At 58.9% G+C, this 25,430-nt stretch overlaps 2 protein-coding genes across 2 annotated transcripts in view; one reads left to right on the top strand and one right to left on the bottom strand.

Moving 5' to 3' along the window:
- LOC138101779 (zinc finger protein 271-like) overlaps positions 1–25,430 on the top strand; it is a 93,684-nt gene that overhangs the window by 42,582 nt on the left and 25,672 nt on the right. The window contains exon 3 of the mRNA XM_068999565.1: positions 5,248–5,835. Within this exon, the coding sequence (XP_068855666.1) occupies positions 5,248–5,835 (588 nt within the window). The remainder of the gene's footprint in view (positions 1–5,247; positions 5,836–25,430) is intronic.
- Positions 22,305–24,389, bottom strand: LOC138101751 (serine/threonine-protein kinase pim-1-like). The gene is given in 6 exon segments (XM_068999535.1): positions 22,305–22,411; positions 22,667–22,843; positions 23,458–23,824; positions 24,028–24,078; positions 24,193–24,369; positions 24,372–24,389. Coding segments are annotated over 6 exon segments (897 nt in total).

Genomic DNA, 25,430 nt, shown 5'->3' with positions numbered 1-25,430 from the left:
GGCAGGGAGAAGGGATGGGAGTCGCGCTCAGTTCGTGCCGCTGCTTCCCCCTCGGGGACAGGAATCCTTCCCTGCTCCGGCGCGGGGTCCCTCCTATGGGGTCAGTCCCTGCCCTGGCCAGCGGGGGGTCCCTCCCATGGGGTCAGTCCCTGCCCTGGCCAGCGGGGGGTCCCTCCCCAGCCGTGCGGTCACTCCCCGGCCCGGCCCTGAGGCGCGGGGCAGTCGCGGGGCAGCCGCGCTCCGGCCCCGTCAGCGGCAGCGCCGCTTCGTGCCGGGCAGGAGCGGCAGAAGGAGCCGGGCGGCGGCGGGGGCTGAACCCCGGCAGCAGCGAGGAGGAAGAAGAGGAAGAAGAGGAAGGGGCCGGGGCCGCCTGCGGTGTCCGATCCCCGGCAGCAGCGGGGAGGCCTCGGGCAGCGGCGGCGGGGGGGCCCTTTGGAGCCGCCCCGAGGGCTCGGTGCCGCCCCGGGCCCCTGAAGGAGCCGCTCGGCGGGACGGGCGAGCTGGGAACGAGAGAAAACCGCGAGAAAAGAAGGAAATCCGATCAAAGAGCCGCACCGAGGGGCGTCTCCGCCGGCCCGTGGCACTGGAGGAGCTGCACTGAGAGACCGGCGAGGAGCCCGGCGCTGAAAGAGCCGCAGCGGAGGGCGTGGGATGGGAGGTGCGAATGGAATAAAAGAAGGAGAAGAGAATAATAAATTCTGGAAGAAGTGCACGGGGAGTGGCGGCTGCGCAGCGGCTGAAAGAGCTGCAGCGAGGGAGCGTCGGGGCAGCAGCGCGGGGTCTCGGCCGCTCCGTGTGACCGAAAGAGCCGCAGCGAGGGACGGGCGGGGCGCGGCTCGGATCGAGCCCTCCAGCTGCGCCAAGAGCGGCGACCCCGCGGGACCGCGCCGGGGCCGGGCGGCGGCGGCAGCCGGAGCCGGGGAAGCGGCTTGGAGCGGCGGAGACGAGCGGGGTGTTCCCGTCAGCTCCGCTCAGCCCTCGGGCACCGGGGGGTTCCGGGCCTTGTTCCCGTCAGCTCCGCTCAGCCCTCGGGCACCGGGGGGTTCCGGGGCTTGTTCCCGTCAGCTCCGCTCAGCCCTCGGGCACCGGGGGGTTCCGGGGCTTGTTCCCGTCAGCTCCGCTCAGCCCTCGGGCACCGGGGGGTTCCGGGGCTTGTTCCCCTCAGCTCCGCTCAGCCCTCGGGCACCGCGCTGGGGCCCCGCGCACTTTTCCAGCCCGGCCGCCCCCACGGGCCGGGCCCCGCGGCTCCCGCTGCCGCCGCCTCGGCCCCGCCGAGCCCAGAAACCCCGGAAAATCGCTCCCATGCACTAAGGAACCTTTCCGTGCGCAGCCAGGGGCGCAGAGGGGGGATCCTTATGAAGTCCCCTCCCCTCAGTCCCTCCTGGCCACGGCCGGGCATTAGCGCAGCTCCCGGGGCTGTGTCCCGGCACCGGCTGCTGCCCCAGGGCACGGGGCTGCCGCGCTCGGGCATTAAACGCGACAGATTTGGGGAGCAGGGACAGCCACAGAAAGCCTCGGGGAGCCCTCGGGAGCCTGGAGCTGCACGAGGGCCACAAAGGATGCCCTGGACACAGCGATGGCCCCAGCAGCGGCTCTGCCCCCCAGCACGGGGCTGTGTCCCAGACCCCCCGCTCCAGCCCGAGGTTTGGGGGCGGCAGCGGAGCTGCTGGACGGAGGACGGCTGGAGGAGCAGGAGCGGGAGGAAGAGGAGGGATAAAGGGGGAGGGGCGGGAGGAAGAGGCGGGCCAGAGGGGGCCGGAAGAGGAGCCTCCATGTGCATCCATCGCTCTCTGTGTCCGCAGCTCTCGGCCTCGGGAACACCGCTCCCCCCATCCCGCAGGTGACCGGGGAGGGGCAGCTCGCCCCAAATATCTTGGGCGGTGCCTGGGGTTGTTTTGGGAGAGGGGATTTTTGGAGCTTGGAGGACTCCAGCACCGAGCCCCAAATATCTTTGTTGGTTCCTGGGGGAGGGGGGTTTGGTGGGGCGGCGGAGGGGAGGGGGATGTTTGGATCTTGCAGGGCTCCGAATGTGAGTCGCAAATGCCCCTTGGGGGATATTGGGTAGCCCCCGGCACGCGGGGTTTTGTGGTCCCGGTGGCGACTGCCGGGAGAAATGGGATGGGGCAGGATGGGGCCCGGGAAGGGTGGGATGTGGATTGGGGTGTGGGATGAAGTGTGGCGGAGGGGGATGGGCGGGATGGGGCCTGGGATGAGGCAGGCGAAGGTTGGGGATGATGAGGCCGGGGGGACCCCAGTCCTCAGGGGCCTGCGGGGTATCCGCCAGCTCCGAGGGAGTTTTGGGGCACCCCTAATCCTGAGGGGGCGGTGCTGGCAGCGGGGGACACGTGGCTCCGGCACCTCTGGCCCCAGCTGAGCCCCTCCCGCCCCCAGCGCCCCCCGGAGCGGAATTTGGGGAGGGGGAGGTGGGGGCGGCCAGGCCGGGCCCCCCCGCGCTGTCCCGGCGGGGGCCGAGTGCGGGCGGGAGCCCCGCGGGGCCCGGCCCTGCCCGGGCACGGCTGATGCCGCCCGCCCGCGCTCCGCACTGGTCCGGACTGGTGCTCCCAGTGCCGTGCGGGGCGGGGCCGCTCTGGGGACCCCCCAGGGCACAGCGCGGCTGCTTTGGGGCTGTCGGCAGCGCCCGGCGCTGGGCATGGGGCGTGTGGGGGCAGCTGGGGCCGCACTGGTGGCACTGGTGGTGCTGGGAGCCCCCCCGGGCGCGGGGGGAGCGGTGAGAAGGAGGGCGGGTCTGGGACCCCAAATGGAGCGAAATGGGGAATGGAACCCCCAAAGAGAGCAGGAGGGGCCTGGAACCCCCAAAACCAAGGCCGGGGGAGGGGAGGTGGGGATTGGGGATGCGGAAGGTGCAGAAGGAGGAGGGGAAGAGGGGGCTGGGACCCCCAAAGAAAGCAGGAGGGGGATGGGACACCCAAATTGAGCTGGAATGGGGCTGTGGATTGGGGGAATGCTGAGAAAGGGGAGGAGAGGGGAGGGTGTTCTGGTTTGGCCAAATTTAGAAATATATCCTCTGAGAGAAGGCACAACCACCCCTCCCCCACCAGGTTCGGGAAAAAATAAATTTTCCTCGAAGGAAAGTGGAGGAGATAAAACTATTTATTTACCAAACACACGGGAAAGGAAAATAATGCTAAATTATAAAATCTGTCGCTGCGGAGGAAAAAACCTGGGAAAGTGTTAGAGTCCTCCCTTTGGTCTCCTCGGAGCTGGGGCTTGGCCCAGGCCCAGGCCCTCTGTGCCCGGTGGAAAGTCCTCCCGATGTGGTCTGATGTTAAAGCAATCAAGCAGTCCAGTAGAAAAGGGGATTTTCCAGGGGAGGAAAAATTCAGCTCTCAGTTTCTCTCGGGAGAAAAAGCAGCTGAACAACTGGCCAAAAAAGAAACTGTTCTGGGCGCAGCCGGCCGGGTGCTTCCCCCCTCCCCTGCCGCAGCTGGGAAGCCAATTGCTATCTGTGTGTGACCTTGAACAAGCTGCAAACTGCTTTGAAAAAACTTTGCTCAGTTTTTTCCTTCCCCCTCTCAGGCTCAGTTTAGAGGCATAGAAAGGCACAGGAATTAATTTCTGGGCATAGGCAGCGATATGGGATACACATCATAAGGTCACCCCAAGACAGAGGGAAAGGTGGGGTTGGGACAGCAGAAGAGCGGTTCCATGGGGGTCCAGCCCTGTCCCCCAGCACCTGAGCCCTGGAGCGATTCCCTGGGGCTCTGGGGAAGGGAGGGATCCGCACTGGGGGGGTCCCCAACCCCCCTGTCCATCCCTGGGGCTGATCGGGGGCTCCCCCCACACAGCAGCCGGTGCTGCGGCAGCCGTGGGGCAGAGGGGGTGGGAAAGGGGGGGCAGGGTGGGAGTGGAGGAGGAGTGGGAGGAAGAGGAGGGAGAGAGGAGGAGGAGGAGCTGGAGAACCACGAGGTTCCACCGCCCGCCCACTGTGTCCGCAGCACCCCCAGCCCCGGTAGCATCTTCCCCCCATCCTGCAGGTGAGCGGGGAGGGGGAGCTCACCCCAAATCTATCGGGGGGTCAGCAGGAGGGGTTATATTGGAGGGGTGTTTGGAGCTTGCAGATTCTGGAATCGAGCCCCAGATGTCCTTGCATGTCCCTGGGAGGGATTTTTTGGGCCAGAGGGGATATGTGGATCTTGCAGGACTCCAAAGCTGAGCCATAATTGCCCCTTGGGGGTCTTGGGGTGTCCATGTGAGGATTGCCTGGTCCTGGTGGGGTTGGACATTGGCTTTGGGGATCCCCAGGAGAGCTGGGGGCTGGAACACGGGACGCCTGGAGTGGGGAGAGCAGAGAGGGACGATACCAGAGCTGGGGGAACCCCAAGAGCCTGGAGGGGTGGGGGGGCCTGGAGATGAGGTGGGGTTGGGATCTCTCAGCCCTAAAAGGGGCAGTGAGGATAGGGGGGAGCCCCAAGTTCCTGGAGTGGAGGGAGGCTGAAGAGGGAGACCCTAGGACCTCTGGGAGCCAAAGCAGAATTGGGAAAAAAGGGACCTGTGGGACCCCCAAAACCCCCCAGCATCCCTAAGCAGGACCCCGGAGAGGGGGATCCCCAGGACCCACGGGACCCCCAGCAGCCCTGACAAGGGGGACCCCCAGAACCCCAAAGTGAGGAGACTGGAAAGGGGGAACTCCTGGAGCCGTTTTTAGGACTCACTGCCAATTTTTTGTTAGTTTTTGTGGACACCGGTGAGTTCCAGAGATGGACTTGGGCAGGAGGAAGCCCCAACCCAACACACTCATCTCTTGTTTCTCCCAGAATGAGGATTTCCCATTCCCAACCCTTGGCCAGGTGGAGGAGGAGGCTGTGAGGAAGAGGAAGATGCCCTGGGACCCCCAGGCAGGTGAGGAGGAAGTCAGTGCCCCTTTCCCCCTCTCTCCTGCTCCATCTCCCAGCCCAGCATCGCCCCCGGCTGCAGGACAACCCCGCTGCCGACGCCGTCCTGCCGGGGACGGACTGGGGGGATCTCCTTCCCCTTCCCTGTGGCACGGAGGCAAATCCCATCCTCTCCTTGTCCTTCCTCCCCAGACAAGGAGCTGAGGACGGAGCCCAGGGAGGACAAATCCCCAGGGCAGAACCTGGTGGAAGAGGCCATTTTGAGCGGCTCCACGGCACAGGAATCCAATGGGGAGGAAAAGCCCCGGAGATCCCGCAGGAGGAGGGGCTGCAAACGCAGCCCAGGGTGCTCTGAGGAGGAAAGACCCACCCTGTGCCGGGAAGGCGGCCGGAGATGCAGCCAGAGGTCAGAGCTGGTGGTTCATGAGCAGCTTCACGATGGGGAGAAGCCCCACAAGTGTGGGGAATGTGGGAGGAGCTTCAGGTGGAGCTCCAACCTGATCAATCACCAGAGGATCCACACTGGGGAGAGGCCCTATGAGTGTGGGGAATGTGGGAAGAGCTTCAGGTGGAGCTCCCACCTGATCAACCACCAGAGGATCCACACCGGGGAGAGGCCCTATGAGTGTGGGGAATGTGGGAAGAGCTTCAGCCAGAGCTCCAGCCTGATCCGCCACCAGTGCATCCACACTGGGGAGAGGCCCTATGAGTGTCCTGAGTGTGAGAAGAGGTTTCAGACCAGCTCCAATCTCCTCCTGCACCAGCGGATTCACACGGATGAGAGGCCCTTCCGCTGCCCCGACTGCAGGAAGGGCTTCAAACAAAACTCCCACCTCATCACCCACCGGCGCATCCACACCAGGGAGAGGCCCTACGAGTGTCCCCAGTGCGGGAAGAGCTTCTCAAAGAGCTCCTCCTTCATCATCCACCAGTGCATCCACACTGGGGAGAGGCCCTATGAGTGTCCCAAGTGTGGGAAGAGGTTTCAGACCAGCTCCAGTCTCCTCCGGCACCAGCGGATTCACAGGGATGAGAGGCCCTTCCGCTGCCCCGACTGCAGGAAGGGCTTCAACCGCAACTCCACCCTCGTCACCCACTGGCGCATCCACACTGGGGAGAGACCCTACGAGTGTCCCCAGTGTGGGAAGAGCTTCTCAGACAGCTCTAACTTGACCAGACACCAACGGAGGCACCGATAAGGGAAGCCCTGCGAGTGCCCCAACTGCAGGAAGAGCTTTGTCCTCTGCTCCAGCTCCATCTCCCATCAGAGGAGCCACGTTTGGCAGAGCCCTGGTGACCCACATTCCCTGTGATCCAGGTTGGGAAGAGCCCTGGCTGGTGCTCTCCACGTTCTCGTGGATCCCTGTAGGCACCTGGGTGAACGCAGGGGCAGGAACATCCATCGGGACTCAGATCGTCATTGGAAATTCATTGGGAAGAGCTGATTTTTTAACTTTACACCCCAAAATTTTCATCTACTCTGTCCAATTGTTTTCTCTGGTGGTATCAAGCAACCCTGGATGACCTTGGAGATCTTCTGCAGCCTAAGTAATTTCTGTGTTAATCCCACTGAAACAACCAAAATTGGGGTAGAAATAAAGAAATTAAACAAAGAGATCTAAAGCGGCACCATTTTACTGGAATTTGGGGTTGAATTTGGGGTTCAGGGGAATATTCGGGAGGATCTGAGTGTTGTGGGGCTGTGAAGCCAGGCAGACTGGGGCCACAATCTTGTACTTGTGTTGTCAGAACGTGTCCACCTGAGCCCACCTATTCTACAGGAATTCCGGTTGTCTGTCCCAGTCCCTGCCCTGGGTCTCCCCCTTTGGGGTGTCCCCCCCAAAGGGCCCAAATCGCTGCTGAAGTGCCTGAGCTGCTCAGGGCTGTGGATGCTCCTGTCCCCCAGCCTGTCCTGGTTGGTGCCATGGGGGCTGGGAGGGGGTCTGGGGGGCTCCTTAAGGGACTGGGAGGGGCTTTTGTGTCTCTTGAGGGCATTTGTGGTTCTTGGAGGGGCCTTTTAGGGTGGTCTCAGAGAGTTTTGGTGATCTTGGCTGGGCCGTGTGTCTTGGAGAGAATTTTGTGGTTCTTGGGGTCATTTATGATGCAGGGAGTGGTTGGGGAGTTCCTGGCCAGGAGCTGTGGGGTGGTTTGAGGGGTCTGGGAGTGGCTGTGGGGCTGGGAGGGGGTTTTAGGGCCTCTCCCCCAGACTCCAAAGCTGCCACCAGACCCCACCCCCAAGATGCTGCTGGTGGTCGGGGATTCCATGTTGGGGTTCATCCTCCTGGCACTGCAGGAGAAGGTGAGGGGGGGTCCCCAGGGGCCGTGTGTGTCCCCCCAGAGCGTGTGTGACCCCCCCCATCCCGGTGTCACCCCCTTTTCCCTGCCCACAGGGCTCCTGAGCCAGCCCCTGCTGCCCCGGGAGGGAATTTGGGGAGGGGGCAGAGGGGGTGCGCAGCCCCCGCCGGGGGATGACCCCGGCCCAGCGCCCTTCGTTCAGCACCGAGCTGGGCTTGGGGCCGCAGGAGGAAGAGGCCGATGGGAAGCAGATCCTGCAGGGGGGACAGGGCTTGGGCTCAGGGCAAGGTCCTGCCCTGCACACCTGGCTCAGGTGTGAGCCTGCCCCGGGAAGGGAGCGGGACATTCCCATCCCCACGGATCAGGGCTGGGAGCAGCGCTGGGAGCACGGACATGGAAATCCTGGGAGCCACTGGGACCGCACTGGGGGGTGAATGATCCCCCCCAGCACCTTTCCAGGCCGCCCTGCGACCTGAGAAATGCTCGCTGGGCCTCGGCCTTGGCCAAGAGCCCCCGGGCTCAGCTGCTCTGAGCTCAGGCGCTGCCGGCTCCCGCAGCCCGCCCAGGGCCGCCCTGCCCGTGCCGGGGCTGTGCTGGAATTCTCTGCTGCTGCTGGGCCACTCGGGGGGTCTGGCCCAGCAGGAAAGGTGACCCTGAGCCAGGAGCTTTCCTTGGCCGCAGCAAAGCCTCGGCACGGAAAGACCTTCCCAGCGCTGTGCCCTGGGCCGGGAGGGATTGTGCCACCAGAGCTGTCCCTCCATTTCTTCTGCCAGGCAGCTTTAGCACAGGAAAAGTGGAGAAGCCAGAGCTGCCTCTCAGCTTTCCGCAGCCCTCCAGAGGAATCCTGTGTGGGAAGCAGCCTGGGAACAGGGTTTCTGTGCCAGGGCAGGGGAATTCAGAGCCCTTTCCTCCCCCGTGGGCCCAGGCTCTGGCCCTTGCCCTTTGCAATGGCCCTGCAGCTGCCAGAGGGGCCTTTTTGGCTCAGCTGAGAGCAGTCCTGCTGCAAGGCTGTCCTCGAGCTGCTTGGGCTGCACATGTGCCCAGGGAATGCTCATTGCTTGCAGTCTCAGGCGCTGTGGGTGTGCAGGTGTAACTACTGCAGGAGGGAACAGCTCTGCTGGGGGCAGTTCTTGCAAGGTGCTGGCCCTGGCTCGGGGCTGGGCTGGGGCCAGCGGCAGAAAATCAACTTGCAGCTCGGGCCCTGCAGCAGGGAGGAGCAGCAATTGCTGGGGGACAGAGACTCTTGCCAAGGGCCTGCGGGGCCGGGCCCCAGGGAACGGCTTCCCGCTGCCCGAGGGCAGGCTGAGATGGGATGTGGGGCAGCAATGGTTCCCTGGCAGGGCGCTCAGGGCCTGGCACAGGCTGGCCCCAGAAGCTGCGGCTGCCCCCGCATCCCTGCAAGTGTCCCAGGCCGGCTCGGCCATTGGGGCTTCCTGCCCAGGAGGGCTGGGCTGGGCTGGGGCTGCTGAGGGCGGGATGGGCTCTGGCTGAGCCAGCTGAAGGCTGCGCATGATGAGGCCGGGGGGACCCCGTTGCTGAGTGGGTTCTGGGGTATCCCCCATTCCTGAAGGGATGTCAGGGTATGTCCCATTCCTGAGGCAGTTTTGGGGTCCCCCCAGTGCTTCGGAGGGGTTCTGCGAGGGGGGCTCTGGTACTTGGAAGGGGGACCTATTGTCAGGGATGTGGGGAGCCCATTTTGGGAAGGATGCTGCTGTTTCTGGCAATGTTGAGAGGTTCTGAATGGGCTGTGGGGCCCTGGCTGTCATTTTGGGACTTGAGGTGAGCCCATGGGCACAGCAAGGGCTGAGGAGAGGTTCCAAGCTGCCATTTGGGATGGAGGGATTGAGCGGGTGCCTCCAATAAACTCAATGCCAGCCCCAATGTGTCGATGGCAGCCCCAAATGGCTCGATCCGTCAGCCCCAAGGCCCGGCTGTGGGGAGTCAGGAGCCACAGAAGGGGAATTGGTGTCCAGGAGGGATGGGGTGGGATGGGATGGGGTGGGATGGGATGGGATGGGATGGGACGGGATGCGGATGGGATGCGGATGGGATGGGGATGGAGTTTGGGAGGGATGGGGTGGTTTTGCCGCTTGGAGTGGGGCATTCCAGGGAGGAAAACCAGGAGCTACTTTTGGGGAGGCTCCTGGTGCTTTTTGACAATTTTGGGGCCTCTAAGTGGCTTCTGGGAGGTTGCACTGAATTTGGGGCAGGTGCCATAAAACCTCTGCAATTTGTGGGACTGAGGCGAGGTCCCCACATTTTGAGAGGGTGAGAGGACCCCAGCTGGGAGGGAATCCTGCTGCTTTGCACCCCTTCCATGGGGTGAGAAGTGGCTTTTTAGGGAAGGAAGGAATTCGGAAGGAAGGAAGGAATTCGGAAGGAAGGAATTCAGAAGGAAGGAAGGAATTCAGAAGGAAGGAAGGAATTCGGAAGGAAGGAATTCGGAAGGAATTCGGAAGGAAGGAAGGAAGGAAGGAAGGAAGGAAGGAAGGAAGGAAGGAAGGAAGGAAGGAAGGAAGGAAGGAAGGAAGGAAGGAAGGAAGGAAGGAAGGAAGGAAGGAAGGAAGGAAGGAGTGAAAACAATGTAAGTTCTGAATGAAACAAAAAAAATAACACAGTTGTAAATAACACAGTTGTCTTTTAAAAAATACCAATTCCCTCTGAATCCAAAGTTGCAGAAGACTTTTCACTCCACATTGGGGTTTTATCTCTCATACTTTTTCTGGTTCTTTTCTTTTTTCTCTTGTTTTTAATAGATAACACCTGCTAGGAAAGAAAGACTCCCAGGCAAAAGCCAAAGCCAAAGTCCTTTGAAAACCCTGCAGTCCCTGGGAGCATTCAGGAGCCCCCCAGGGCCATTCCTGACCAAGGCTCCCCAGGGACTGACTCCTTCCAGCAGATCCCTGAGGCCACTGGGATGTGGGGGGATGCTGAGGGCAGGACAAGGGGCTGACAGTGCCCAGCCTTGCTGGGGCTGTGCCAGGAGGCCCCAGGGCCTCAGGACAAGGTGTCTCCTCCCAGCCCTTGGTGGCACAGACGCTGCTGTGCCCCAGGGCACCAAGACTTGGCTTCTCCTGGGCACTGCCAGCCCTGCCAGGGCCCTTGGCCATGTCCAGCACAGCTTGTCCTGCGCTGTCCCACCGCTGCTGCTGTGTCCCTGCAGGCTGCACACTCCCATCTCGCTGCCCCGCCAGCTCTGCCCTGCCACTGCCAGCCCTGGCCTGAGCTGTGCCCAGCCTCACCCTCTGTGCCTTGGGCACACACACATGCCCTGAGCTCATCCTCCCTCTGGGTGCTTCTCCTGCCCCAGCGCTGCCCTGGGAGGGACATTTCCTCCTCCTCATGCCCAGTGTCCCCCTGCCCAGCTGCTCTGTGGGGCAGTGCGTGTCTCTCCTGCTGTTCCCTCCCTCCCAGGAAAGCTGCACCATGTGGGGCACGGCCCTTCCAGCAGCCTCCCAGCCCCTCAGCCTTGTTGGGCCCTTTCCCCTGAGCAGACAGCAGCAGCATCTCCGTGCTCTGCCCAGCGTGCTCCTTCCGTCACCAAACTGCAGGAAAATAGAAACTGTCCAACACCATCTCTGAAGTGTCAGAGAATCAGGCCCTGTGGAACCAAGGAGCTCTTGGGACACAGGAGGATCTCGTGTAACCCAGGGTCAGTTCTGCCACTGCAGATCCAAAGAGATCCTTGTGACACTCTGGGGCCTTGTGGAACCCTTCTGCCCTGGTCTCTGCACCAAGGAGACCCTTGTGCCACTCCGGGACCTTGTGCAGCCAAGGAGAGCATTGTGAGAGTGCGGGGCCATGGAACCAAGGGACCATTGTGACCTTGTGGGGCCTCATGGACTCAAGGGACCATTGCCACACTGTGGGGCCTCATGGAATGAAGGGTCCATTGTGACACTGCAGAACCAAGGACACCATGGTTACACTGCGGGGCCCATGGAACCAAGGCACCATTGGGACACCCCGTGGCCTCATCCTCTTGAATTTCAACAGATCTGAGGGATGGCAGCACCTGCAGGCAGCACTGAAGGATTCTGGGGAGAGCCTTTGATCCCTGGTCCAAAGGAAATCAGAGAAAGACCCCTGCTCAGATAAAGGCACCTTTTCCTTTTCCTTTTCCTTTTCCTTTTCCTTTTCCTTTTCCTTTTCCTTTTCCTTTTCCTTTTCCTTTTCCTTTTCCTTTTCCTTTTCCTTTTCCTTTTCCTTTTCCTCTTCCTCTTCCTCTTCCTCTTCCTCTTCCTCTTCCTCTTCCTCTTCCTTTCCCCTTTCCCTTTCCTTTTCCCTTTCCTGGTGTAAACTGTTGACCTGCCTGTAAGGTGCAGCAAAAGCTTTGCAGGGTTTGGTTCAAGGTACCCAAGGTTGGAACAGGGAAGTGTTCGAGTCCCTTCTAAGAGAAGGTTTGCAGTCTTTGTGCCATGACTGCCTGGGATCCATGGAACAAGTGTGTTCTGGCAGACTCTGGGACCTCCACAGCAATCCCATGCAGGAGCCAGCACTGGACCTGCACCCTGGTGGGAGCAGCGTGGTACGGATGGGAAACAGGCAGCTGGGTGTGCAGTGGCAACCTCAACCCCGGTCATAGAAGCCCAGGCTTTAGCTTTGAACACAGCAGCACAAAAAGCAGAATGAATGACCTTTCCTAGAAATCACTGAAGGACAAAGGGTGAACATATGGACTGATTGAACTATGGGTTTGGAATAATACACGTCCAGGGAGCCACATGGAAGGAAAGGGCACAGAGGTCTCCAGTGAGTACAACAAGAAATCAGTCACCTACTGCAGAGTGTGCCAAAGCCAAAAGAAGTGGCCCTGATGCCCTTGTAAAGCCCATGGGTTTGGAGACTCCCCAGGTAATCCAGGGAATCCATTGGCTGACCAAACAGCTCAAGAGGGTGCTGAAAAAGCTCTCCTTGCACTAATACCTGGCAAAAACTGGAATGTTCTGCAACAAAAACCAGATTCCAGTGATCAGGACAGGCAGTCAGCCCCAGCAGCAGCAGCTATGGAAAATCCCAGCAGGTGATTGGTAAACCCCTGTGGGCAGGTAATTGTAGCTCCACAATTAATGTAGAACGGAACTCAAACATCAGGAAACACATGAGGAAATGGAGAATATGGTGGCCAGTTTACAAAGGCATCTAGTAAGCACAAAAATGGCAAAAAACGATAGATCCGTTGCTGAGAAAGATGGGATTGGTTTTGAAGGAAGAAGGCTGCCTCCAGGGCTGGTTAAATGGGAATCACCAGGTGATTTTGGCCAACTGATTTTGCAGAACTGCCCAGGCAGAAGGGGGACTGGCACATTTTGGCATTTTGGCATTTGGATCCTTTTTCTGGATGGCCAGAAGCTTTCCCGTGTGGCACCAACAAGACAAGGGAAGGCTCAGAAGTTTTGCTGAAATGAATATTTAATAGCAGTGGGACTAACTCTTGTAAGCCTTAAAAGGTGCATGGTTCTCAACAGATCATTGGGGCTGGACTCGCCTGTACATCCTTTCCAACCAGGAGATGCGGTGTGCATCAGAACCTGGAATTTTGGAACAATCCAGCCAAAGTGGAAGGGACCATCTCAAGTCCTCCTGGTAACCTACCCTGCACTCAAGGTCGAAGGAATCAAACTCGGGGTTCATCACATGTGGGTAAAACCAGTGAGCACACATTAAACACAGCAGAAACAAGACTGACTGACACCGTGGGGTTTGGGGTTTTACATCAATCCTATTGTTTTAGGTATTGAATAGGATTTTCTAAGGGGATACTATTTATTGGATCTGGATGAAGGTGATCAATAATTGTGTATTTATAATAATAATAGAAACAATGTTCCTGACTTCTGGGAAGGGAAATGTGGTTTTCAAAGTCAGTGCAAGGTGTTGGCAGATGACAGAATGTAACCCCTGTAACAGCTTGTTTGCCAACACCAACCTCTGCAGAAAATCCAGTTCTGTGGGGAGCTTCAGTCAGCAATTTGACAAAAATCTGGGAACACTTGTGGGAAGGAAATAGCACCCAGGGCACCTGGATAGGGATGGAAGGAGAATATTCCTTACCATGGACATGTCAGAACAATCCTGCTGAGAATTGTAACATTTCCAAAGCAGATCTGGAAATTACCTCAGGAAATATTGATCAGCTGACAGATTGCACTGATACCCCCTGGGGCTGTCAAATTCCAGCACTATGGAATCACCCTCAGACAGGACAATGGGAATGTTTCCAGCCCGTTCAGAGAGGTTTAGACAGTAACTGGTTGGATGAAATTAAAGGACTTGGATTTTCCCTGACCGATGGTTGGCCTGACTTTTGCAAAGTCTAACTGGGATCCCAGCAATACTTGTGCTTCTGACACTTGCTTTGAGCTGTGTAAAGAACATGGTTGTGAAAGCAGCTGAGGAACTCGTGGGATGTGAGTAAAGGAGCAGAGTGAGGCTTCCGAAGGCTTGAAGGGAAGAGAAGCTTCCCAACCCTCCAAGGGGGGGAAATTTGCCAGATGAAAAACCGTTTGCACCTGGTGGGTTCATACAATGCTTCTTCTCCAAAAGCCACTGGCCATGGAACCGCACAAGGCTGATTCTGTGGGCAGCAACCAGCCCAGGTGTGCCAACTTTCACCAGTTCACCGGGCAGTCAGGGCTGGCTTTGGGGTCACCGACCACCAGGGACCCCCAAAGAGACCCCCAGGGCAGAAGAAGGGATGTGCAAAGGGGTGGGGGAAATATGCAATGATTTTGGGGCAATGATTCTCATGTGTGTGTTTCTTGTGGGACAATCTGGGAATGTGTCTGTGAAACCCAGTCTGCAAACAGGAACATTCCTGAACTCGGCACACACGACTTTGGGAGGGGCTCTCCCCTCGTGCATCCAGCCCAATAAAGAATGCTGCTGCTTCGTGCTGCGCTGGTGCTGAGGAGGTTTTGTTTCACTGAAGTTTTGGTAACAGCTCTGTGCCTGTGTCACAGAGCCACAGAGCAGCTGTGATGTCAGAAAGGGGCTGTGTGACATCACAGAGCGGGCTGTGACATCACAGAGTATTGGTGTGACATCACAGAGAGGGCTGGGCCATCCCAGAACAGGCTGTGACATCACAGAGTGGGTTGTGACACCACAGGGTGGCTGTGTGACATCATAGAGTCAGCTGTGACATCACAAAGCAGCTGTGTGATATCACAGAGATGACTGTGACATCACAGGTGGTGTGACATCACAGAGTGGCTATGACATCACAGGGTAGCTATGTAACATCACAGAGTGAGCTGTGACAACACCGATATGGTTTTGATATCACAGGGCAGAGGTCTGACATCCTATAGCAGGCTATGACATCACTGAGTGGTTGTGACATCCCAGGGTGGCTGTGTGACATCCCAGAGTGGCTGTGTGACATCCCAGGGTGGCTGTGTGACATCCCAGGGGTTGGATGCCATGGCAACCCTCATCAGTTCCAGTTCCCTTGGAAACCCCCCCAGGAGCCATTGCTGCACTCAGGGTCCGTGGCCACTTGCCCGCAGACCTGTGGCTGCCCTCGGCTGCCATGGCAGCCCTCAGGACAGAGCGGTGCCGGGGCTGGTGCCAGCTACAATTGCACTGACACTCGCTGATGCCCTCAGGTGCCACGGCAGCGGCCACAGGGACCCGTTCCTCACTTTGGTGCCACGGACACCAACGCTTGGCCCCGCTGCCATGGGGATTGGCACGCTCACCTGCACTCAGGGCCCGTGGCCGGCCACTGCTGCCATGGACACGGGCACGGAGCCCTGGGCCACAGTCGGCTGCCGTGGCCACCAGCCCAAGGTCCCGTGGCCAGGGCCGGGGGCATGGAAAGGAACCCGTGGAGCCGTGGTGATGATGGGTGGCCATGGGGTGCTGCTGTGGGCTGGGGCAGAGGGAATTTCCTTGCCAGGCCTTTCTCTGGGGCTGTGTTTGGCTCTGTGCTGAGCACAGCGTTGCTCACACGGAGATGGTTTTGTTCTTGCTGAGCTTGCACAGAGCCAAGGCCTTTCCTGCCCCTCGTCCGGCCACGCTGGGGAGGGGCTGGGGGTGAGGGGGAGCTTGGCAGGGGTCACAGCCAGGACAGGTGACCCCAACTGACCCCAGGCATATCCCAGACCACAGGACATCATGGCCAGTGTATAAAGTGGGGGGAACAAGGAGGAAGGGGGGACATTTGGAGTCAGGGTTTTTGTCTTCCCAGGTAACACTCAGGCAGGATGGGGCCCTGTTTTGCCAGTGGGCAGGGTCAGCACCAAAGACACAGACACCAACTGAAGGAATTGTGCAATTTATAGAATGCAAATCTGCAAAAAGTCACAAAAGCATAAGCTCAGCAAAGCACATAATCATTAGCAAAGAATCACAGCAGGAGCAGCTCAGCAATGCCCCCAATCATCAGTGCCAAAGATTGCCTGCAGTGATTAACCAAGATCCAGCCCCAGTGACCCTCAGACTTTACCATCACCCAGAGCCACCCATCAGCTGCGGGAAGCTGTCCCAGCCAAGGACTGCAGAGCCACTCCCGGACACTGGGAATTCCTGCAGCTGCCTCCAGCCACAGCTGAGGCTCCAACCCCGCTGCGAGAGGGCCCAGCTTTGACAGTGCTGGAGAAACAAACTGACAGCACTTCCAGTGCGGGAACATCTGCTTTCATCCTCCTCTTGGCTTCCTCCTAAGCCTGGCCAGGGCTCAAGGAGGAGCCAAGGGAGCTGACTTTGACCATACAGCCCCAAACAAGGCCAGATGTGGCCTTGTCCGGTTTCTAAATACAGAAAGGTAAATCTGTGTTTCACCAATGCACAGGTACATAGAACATATTGTTAATAGTACTTTGTTAATGAGTTAATGAGTGGGATACAAATATAACCTTTGCTTGGAATGTTCATCAGGAGGTCAGCTTTGGCCCAGGGCCTCTTGTTCAGGCCTCACTCAGGGCCTGGTGTTCAGGCCTTGGAACTTCAATTGCTCCTTTGACCTAGAGATGAACTACAACCTTCATAACAATTCTTTCAATAACAGAGTCTTAGATTTAGGTATTAGGCATAAAGGCATCACCTCTTGTTCTCCAATTAAGTGCTGCTCAAGGTCATCACTCACAGCTATCATTCACATTCCTTTTAAAACATGCCTCATTAGTTGCTATTCTCTGTTATTTATCAAATCCCCCTTTTTCTAGAGACTGTGTCTCTTTTTAGACAAGTCTCAGTGCTCCATTTCCCAGCACAAAGTGTCACAACAGCTCTAACATGGAATCATAACACACCAAGTGCTCACACTGCAGTGATGACAGTGACTGCCACAAATGCATTTGGCAGCAGCCTCCAGTTTGGCAGCCCCAAAGCCAATCCCAGCAAGGAGAATTTGCTTCTTTCTGCCACTCTTCCACTGCTCTTTCCATCGAGGTGATTCCTGACTGTTGGACTTCAAACCCATCACTGATAACAGTGCAGCATTCCTGTCCTAGAATAGCCCAGGCTCCTCCTTGGCCAGCAGGCAGATAATCCAAGGCCATGCGGGTCTGCAGAGCCCCCGTTCGTGTTTGTTGGAGCTCACAGGATGTGCTGTTGGATATTTTAACAGTATCATTTGCTGCTTCTTCTAATAATCGATTCAGCTCGTTAATGTGAACTCCACAGGACGAGGCAGCGCATGTGGGGCACAGGGTGAACCAGAATCTTTGGCTTTCTGAAATCCAAGGCACTCTTTGGGTGGAAAATGTTCTCTTAACATCAAACTCTTCCTTGCAGTTGTTGCTGAAGCACCCTAAAGGGAGGCATCACTCTTTTTCCTCAGTCTCATTCGGGTTAGGAACAATAATTCCATTGTCCACGGAGCTGGCACCTTTTTAATTCCAGAATAATGCCCCCAAGGTCCTTTGCTGTTCAGCTTTACTGCGGTGTCGGGGGTAACAAGGCTTGGTGGGTCCTTTCCCCTTTGGCTGGAGAGGTGCCGGGTCCCAGTCCCTGAGGGGCACCCAGGCTCCTGGCTGGAATCCGTGTGGAAGTCACTCAGTGTCACATCAGCCTTCACATGGAGCCCCGTGGATCAGAGCATTTTCCAAAGGGGCCAGTGGGGCAAACAGGGAGATTGGGTCTGGCCAGATCTGTAAAACAATATCCTGTAACATCTCCTTGTTCTCACACAGAACACTTGGCTGCAGGGACACATTCCCATCGTTCTGCCCAGGTTCCAGGAGTCAAACAGTGCTGTCTTTCCCCAGAGCTGTTCCTTCAGCTGCCTCGGGAGGGCCTTTGGGCCTCTGGATCCACACTCTGGCTCCATTACTAGGACTGCTGGATCCAAACCCTTTATCTCCACCAACAGTGGTCATTTGAGGTGGATCTCCTTTTTTCACAATTGTTTATAAAACTGCAATATCAATAATTGTGCTGGCCTGTCATGGAGTTAAATAATCCAATCTTGTTCATTATCGTTTAACAGAATTACTTTGATCTCTCCTTGATAATCTGCATCAATTCCTCCTCCCAGGACATGAACACTTTGCAAGGCCAAGCTCCAGTGAGCAGTTATCAAACCAAAGTGTCCCGGAGGAATCTGAATTCCTATTCCTGCATTGATAACTCTCACTTGCTTCTGATTTATGCCAATTAATCCTAATGCAGGAAGGCCCAGCCCTGCAGCCTCTGGGGTGGCCCTGTCAGGGCCCATCGCACCCAGAAGGATTTCCCAGGAAGTCCAAGTCTCCCTGTCCATGGGTGGATTTGCAGACTGGGTGCAGCCGGGCACACCCAGGGGTTTCCATTTCCCCAGCGGGGCCATTGTTAAGGGTATGGAGCACATCTGGGAGATGGGTTCTCCATCAGGACGGGTTCCCATCTCCTTTTTTCAGCTGCTCTTTTAACAATCCCTTCATTTGCTCAACCAATCCTGCAGCTTGTGGATAGGCTGGGATATGAAAAACCCAGCAGTCTTCATCACTGTCTTTTTCACAGGAACAGACAAAGCATTCCAGATCACAGTATCAGCAAACCCTATAAAAACAGCCAATTCCATCCCTTCCTCCTTTATTCATTGTGTGCAATCTCACAAAGTTTACCAGTGACCTTTGGGTCCTGGCCAATCATTTTCTGGAGGGTATTTAGTGTTAGATCCCTGAGCAGCCATGGCTAAAGAATTCGTATTGTCAGCACTATTTCACATTATTATTTATTATCTATACAATATAAATATCATTTTATAGATATATAAACTAGGATATTATTACTAGTTCACTTGCACAAAGAAATTCAAGCTCAAGATTAAAAACTTCTTCTATTGCTCCATGTGGGAGCGTTCCAACAACAATTGTTCCTTCTGTTGGTGCTGTTTCCAATATGCTGTTAACAAAATCCATCCTCCTCTTCCCAAACCCACAAGCACTTTTCCTTTTTCCATATCCAATTTTGGGATGCATTTTAAGACATTCAGCGCTTCAGCTCCTTTTAACCGACTGCCCCACTGCTCGCACGGTGCTCCGACCTCAGCCCACTCCAGAGCCAGGGAACGCCAGGGAAGCTCTTCCCATCCAGGATTTCAGACAGGACTGATTCCTTACATTTACATTTAAAAAGTGACATTTTGGTGCGATCCGGCCAGACTACACCAATTTTGTTGTACCAGTGGGCAGGGCCAGCACCAAAGACACAGACACCAACTGAAGGAACTGTGTCATTTGCTACAGCTCAAAGCAGCAAAGAATCACAGCAGGAGCAGCTCAGCAATGCCCCCAATCATCAGTGCCAAAGACTGCCTGCAGTGATTAACCAAGATCCAGCCCCAGGGACCCTCAGACTTTACCATCACCCAGAGCCACCCATCAGCTGCGGGAAGCTGTCCCAGCCAAGGACTGCAGAGCCACTCCCGGACACTGGGAATTCCTGCAGCTGCCTCCAGCCACAGCTGAGGCTCCAACCCCGCTGCGAGAGGGCCCAGCTTTGACAGTGCTGGAGAAACAAACTGACAGCACTTCCAGTGCGGGAACATCTGCTTTCATCCTCCTCTTGGCTTCCTCCTAAGCCTGGCCAGGGCTCAAGGAGGAGCCAAGGGAGCTGACTTTGACCATACAGCCCCAAACAAGGCCAGATGTTGGATTTCATGGCCTTGTCTGGCGTCTAAACACAGAAAGGTCAATCCATGTTTCACTAATGAGAGGATGCATCAATCACAGCGCTAATGATCATGCAAATTTCGGTAATGAGCAGATACAAAGATAACCTTTGGTTGGAAGGTTCATCCAGAGGTCCCCTTTGGCTCAGGGCCTGTTGTTCAGGCCTCAGTCAGGCCTCCTGTCCAGGCCTTGGCACTTCAGGGACGTGGTTTAGTGCTGGGCTTGACTGTGCTGGGTTAATGGTTGGACTTGATGAGCTCAGAGGTCTTTTCTAACAGAAAGGAGTCTGTAATTCCAGGATTCTGTCTGCTGCATTCAGCCAGGTCCATGTTAGCAGCATTACTTTGGTCAAAAAGGCTCCTCTTGCTCAGCTCTTGTGGCCTAAGGCTTCAGCTCCTTCAGCTCCTGGTGCTGAGCTGCTCATGCTGAACGAGACGCCTCGGAGAGAAGAATACAGTTCATCCCATTCCTTCTGGCACACGGAGAGGGGAGGCTGTGAAAACAGGAGCATTGTTTGCTGTGGCCTCCTCTGTGCCCTTGACGCCTTTCAGCGCTTTGAAACAGCCAAGAGCTTTCTCCAAGAGTGCAATGAAGCAGCTGTTCCTGCTCCCAGCTCTCGCCCTGCCCAGTCTCTGCCCTTGACTGCTTTTGTCCCTCTTGCTGTGCCCTCTGTGGCCCCGGGGCTCGGTGGCTGCTGCCCAGGGCTGTGGCACTGGCACAGATCCAGTGCTCGAGACCCTCCTTTCTCTGCCCTTGGAGCTGCCTGTTCACAGCAGCCTTTGCCACCTGCAAGCTCCACATGGACAGGGAGTGCCCACCTCTGCTCCTTGCACACCCTGCAGGAGCCCAGGGCTGCCATCTCCAGTCCCTGCTGGCACTGAGGGCTCCCAGGTGCCCCAGGCTGCTGTGGCACCGCTGCCAACGGGAGGGAACAGCAGCAGGGGCTGTGCTGAAAGTCAGCTCCATTTGCTGCTGCTGCTGCTGCTGCTGCTGTGGGGGTCATTTGTCCAGCCCTGCCCCAGAGTCAGGGATCAGATCCAGGCCCTGCTGCTGCTCCCTCGGGATCAGCCACAGTTTGGGTGTTGCTGTCAGTGCCAGCAGGAGCGGGCGCTGGAGCAGCGGGTGCTGACAGTGCCCCAAGCCCCGGGGCCCGAGGGGTGCCTGGGCTGCGGGGCTGGCAGGGAGCTGCCCCTTGTTCTCCCTGTGCCTCACGCAAAGCTGGGCCGCTCACAAGTGGGGCAGCACAGCAAACAGGGAGCCTGCCAGTCTCTGCCAGCCCTGTCTGCTCTGAGATTGGGCCTTGGAGCTGCAGGGGGACAAAGGCAGCTGCTTCTGGTCCCTCCGCGTGTCCCTGTGTTCAGCAGTGCTGATCCATCATTTAGGACATGTTTTCTGTCTAATTAATAGAAAAAACAAAAGAAAAACCCCAGAAAATATTATGAAACATAAAACCAAAACCCAAATGTGGAGTGAAAAATCTTTTGTAACTCTGGATTAAGAGGTAACTGATCTTTTCAAAAGACAACTCAGGTATTTGTAAATATGCTGATGGCATTGATCCATCTTACTGACCTCAGCAGTCCTTTTTTCAAGATTTTGGGCTTTGTTTCCAACATTGTTATTTTAAATTGTGGTTGAAGCAATAGGAAATTGATTGTGCCCTGCCAGCTCCGAGCAGGACTGGCAATCTAAACTCTGTCCCACCCCAACTCACTGAGAAGATGCCCTTCCTTCTCACCCTGCCAGTGAGCTGCACATTCCCTTGGAAATTGTCAGGGGTTCTTAAAGACACCAAGTCCCACTTAGGGCTTTTTGCTCTGGTTTGGCACTGGAGAAGGGCAATTCTTCATCCATCAGCTCCAGGCTGCACTGCCTCAGGAACACGGCCCACTCGCCAGGTTGGGCCCACTCGTGGCACTTCCAGAGGAGGAAGAAAGTGCAATGGCACAATTCCAGCCCAAAAGGAAGGAAGAGTGGGACAGACAGAACACCCTGTGCAGATCCAGGCGTTCAGCTGGGACTGTGGAGTTTGGGTTCTTGCCAGTGGGATGTGTGTCCCTGACTGCAATCTCTTGGCCTGCACCAGAGTCTCACTCACCTGCAAAAGCAGAAAGCTCCGTCGCTGTGCTCGCAAGGGGCTCGTCTGATGCAAAGCTGTCAGAGCCTTGTGAGGGGAGAGCGGGCCCAGCCGTGCCCGGGGCTGAGCCCCAGCAGAGCCCTGGCAGAGCCCGGAGCAGCCTCAGCATCGGCAGAGCCCGGCTGCAAGGAGAGAAACCAGAACCCGCCCGTCAGCTGAAGCCTCCTGTCCCCTTGTCCCAGCCGCCCGCAGTGCCCAGGCCGTGCTGGCCGTGCTCAGAGCTGGGCCCAAAGCTGCCCAGCATTGCTGCCTTTGGGAGCAGAGCAGGAGGGCAGGACATGTGCCCAGCCTGCAGCCAGCCATGGCACAGCCACCTCCTCAGCAGCTGCCCAGAGCCCAAAAGCAGCTTGGCAGCCACTGAAGAATTCCCTGCAGCCGCCCCAGCAAAGGGGGAACCTTTGGTGCCCGGCCAGGCCGTGCCATGCCCAGCTCTGGCAGCATCCCCCTGGCTCTGGACTCACCTGCACACTGGCCGTGGAGCGTGTCTTTGGAGAAGGTGCCAGAATCAAAGGCCATCATCTTCAGCTGCCACTGGCCAGCTCCAGGAAGAGGTTGTCGGCCTTGAGCTCGTCCTTGGTGTCTCCAGCAGCAGCAGCCCCACCTGCTACAGCTTCTCCAGGGGCTCCTTCTCCTTCCCTGGGGCCACACCAGGCTCTCAGGGTTCTGCCCAGGGCCCCAGCCATCAGTGAACCAGACAAGCAAAACCAGGGGGGATGGTGGCCACCAGTGCTTGCCAGAGCAGGCCTCCAGCTCAGCTGCAGCCCAAGAGCTGCGTGTTCCCTTCTGATGCTCCCTGCTCAGAGCTACAGGCAGGACAAAATAGTCTGCTTTGCTTTGCCACTGATTGCCAAGAGATGTGTGGGGCTGTTACCTGCCAGGCCCCTGGATCACACTGTGCCCGTGGCTCTCTGCCATCCTCTAGGGCACATGAACACCCTGCAGCCAAGGGGCACTGAAGAGCTCTTCCAAGGACGGCCTGTCCAAGGGCTGCATGGACAAGCACCTCTTAAGAATATCCTGGCACTCTGGGCAGAGAAACCAGAAACCACCAGTCAGCTGTAGAAGGATCCCGCCCGCTTTGCCCCCCGTTCCCGTGCCCAGGCCATGCTGGCTGTGCCCAGAGCTGGGCCTAAACTTGCCCATGCATTCTGTGCTTTGGAGGGCAGCAGGAGAGCAGGACATGTGCCACCTCCTCAGAGCTGCCAGAGCGGGATGCTCCTGAGCCCGCTGCTGGCTCCCAGCACTGCTATTCCCCCTGTGCCGCAGAGATGAGGATCCACCTGGAGAGAGCCGTCGTGGGAACAGGATCCGCCCCCAGATGATCTCCTGGCCCCTCTTGAACGGGTGCTTCCCCACTACCAGCTGGTACAGCAGGATGCCCAGGGACCAGATCGTCGCTGCCTCGCCGTGGTAGCGTTGGTGGTGGATCCACTCGGGTGGGCTGTACAACAGGGTTCCTGTGGAACACAGACCGAGTCCATCGGGGGATGCTGCTGCTCCCAGAGCCTCGCCCCAGCATCCCTGGGCACGCAGGGGCTGCACCAGTGGCACACGGGGTGACCCGCTGCCCTCTCGCCTGCACCTGTGACTTGTGTACAACCTGGTGTTGGAAAAGAGGCCACTGGTGTTGGGAAAGGGCAGCGGAAGCCCTGGGGAGGCCCAACCATGACATGCAAATGAAAAACCCACCCAGTGGTGGGGAAAACCCACTCTCCTCCCTGCCTGCAGTGCCCCAAAATACAGCAATAAGCCAAGGCAAACCAGGGCAGCGGAGCAGTCCAGGCCCTTCCTCGCCTGCACACCAAACCGGCCGGTGCACGGGGTCTGACCCCCCTCTCTGCTACCCCCACGGGGGATTTTGTTGGGCTGGCTGCCCCCGCTCCAGCCCCAGCCCAGGGCAGAGTGGGTGCTGAAGGCTGCCGGCAGCGCCGGGAACTGCCCCCTCCCAGCCCCACCCAAAAGCAACTTGGCTCAAGAATTAATCCCATCCTGGCAACAATGAGGGGAAGCCCCGGTGCCACACCCAGGCTGGGCCATGAGATGCCCAGGAGCATCCCCTGGGAGGGCTCACCTGCAAACTGAGTGTAGGCTGTGTCCTGGAGGAAGGCGCCGCAGCCAAAGTCGATCAGTTTCAGCTGCCCGGTGGCCAGGTCGAGCAGGATGTTCTCGGGCTTGATGTCCCGGTGCAGGACCCCGCAGCTGGTGCAGTGCCGCACGGCCTCCAGCACCTGGCCGAACAGCCCCCGCGCCTCCTCCTCGGGCAGGAACCTCCGCTGCGCCAGCAAACCCGACAGGTCCTGGCACCGCTCCGGACGCTCCAGCACCAGCAAGAAGCTGCTGGGCAGCTCAACCCACTCCAGGAGCTGGATGACACCACGGAACCCAGTGGACACCTTGTCCAGCAGCACGATCTCCAGGGGCGCACGGGCGCCGTCGGGCTGCGGGAGGAGCACGGTGCCGTCGGTGGGGCTGAGGCCGTGCCAGGGCTCTGGGACCCCTCACCCAGCCCGGGACGCTCTGCGCCCCCCGCTCACCCCCCGCCCGCTCTCCCTCCGGGGCTCCCGGCGGCTCCCACCCCGCCGGGCCCCGGCTCCTCGCCGCCCGGCACGCCCCGCCTCTGCCGCTGGCCCCGCTCACTCACCAGCTCGCCCCAGTGCCGGACGCGGTCCCGCGGCACGCATTTGATGGCCACCTGCGAGCAAGGGGCAGCAGCGGGCTGAGCTCGCCGCCCGCCCCGCCGCGCCCCGGCCTCCTCCTCCTCCTCCTCCTCCTCCTCCTCCTCCTCCCCGCCGGCCCCGCCACTCACCGGGGCGCCGTCCGCGAGCCGCGTGCCCGAGAAGACGCTGCCGAAGCCGCCGCTGCCCAGCAGCGAACCCAGCCGGTACCGCTCCTGCAGGGCCTCCTGCGCCTTCCCTGCGGGCGACACGCGGCCGTCAGCGCTCGGCCCGGGGCCAGACACGGCCCCCGACCGCCCCCCGACCGCCCCGGCCCGGGCATCCCCATCCGAACGGGACACCGGCGGCTCGGGGCCGGCGGCCGCGCTGCCGAGCGGCGGAGCTCGGGCCGGGGAAGCCGCAGCGGAGGCGGCGGGAGCGGCCGCGCCCCGGGTGTCCTCCGCGGGCCCCGGGAGGAGCCGGGCCCGGAGCCGAGGCCGGAGCCGGGGCCGGAGCCGGAGCCCGCGTCGGGGCCGGGGCCGGGCTCGGCACAGGCGGAGCCAAAGGGTGGCGATGCCGCCCCAGCCCCGGGCACCGATGCCCGCCCGGCAGCGCCACAGCCAGGACGGCGAGAGCCGGGCGGAGGCGAGACCGCGGCGGGACGCCCGGGGCCGGGGAGGGGGCGGCCCCGCCCGGGGCCGGGGGCGGGCCTGGGGCATGGCCCGGCCCGGCAGGGGGAGGGGGAGAGACCGGGAGAGGAGGGGGACACCGGGAAAGGGACACCGAGAGACGAGGGGGAGACCGAGAAGGGGAGGCGGGGAGAAGGTGCGGAACACAGGGAGAGGGAGAGGAGGAGCAAGAGCACGAAGAGGAGAGAGTCTGTAGAGTCGCTTGTGATCGCTGCTGCCGCTGCTGCCGCTGCTGCTGCTGCTGCCGCTGCAACTGAAGCGCCGGGGCCGTTTGTCCGCGTGTCCGCGTGTCCGCGTGTCCGAGTGTCCGCGTGTCCGAGTGTCCGAGTGTCCGCGTGTCCGCGTGTCCGAGTGTCCGCGTGTCCGAGTGTCCGAGTGTCCGAGTGTCCGCGTGTCCGTTCCGCGCTCGCCCCACGCTCCCCACGGCCGAGCCCCGCTCGCCCCGGGGGCAGCCCCTGAGTCTGTGCAAACACAGCAACTGTGCCGTGTCCAGCCCGGATCCAGAGTCCTGGCTCCTGCACGGTGGCAGAGGAATCCCCTCGGCTGCTGCTGTGCCTTGGCCCTGCTGAGGGTCAGACACTGCCGGGCCACATTCCCTGCCTGTAGAATTCGTGCCCCACCCAAGCTCTGCACTTTTGTCTCCAGCATTGCTTTCCAATAAAAACAGGGGAAGGCAAACTGTGTGCAGCTCACGGTATTTC

Source organism: Aphelocoma coerulescens, unplaced genomic scaffold, assembly GCF_041296385.1.
Source record: "Aphelocoma coerulescens isolate FSJ_1873_10779 unplaced genomic scaffold, UR_Acoe_1.0 HiC_scaffold_46, whole genome shotgun sequence".
Taxonomy (NCBI): domain Eukaryota; kingdom Metazoa; phylum Chordata; class Aves; order Passeriformes; family Corvidae; genus Aphelocoma; species Aphelocoma coerulescens.
This window is presented reverse-complemented; position numbering and strand designations above follow the sequence as displayed.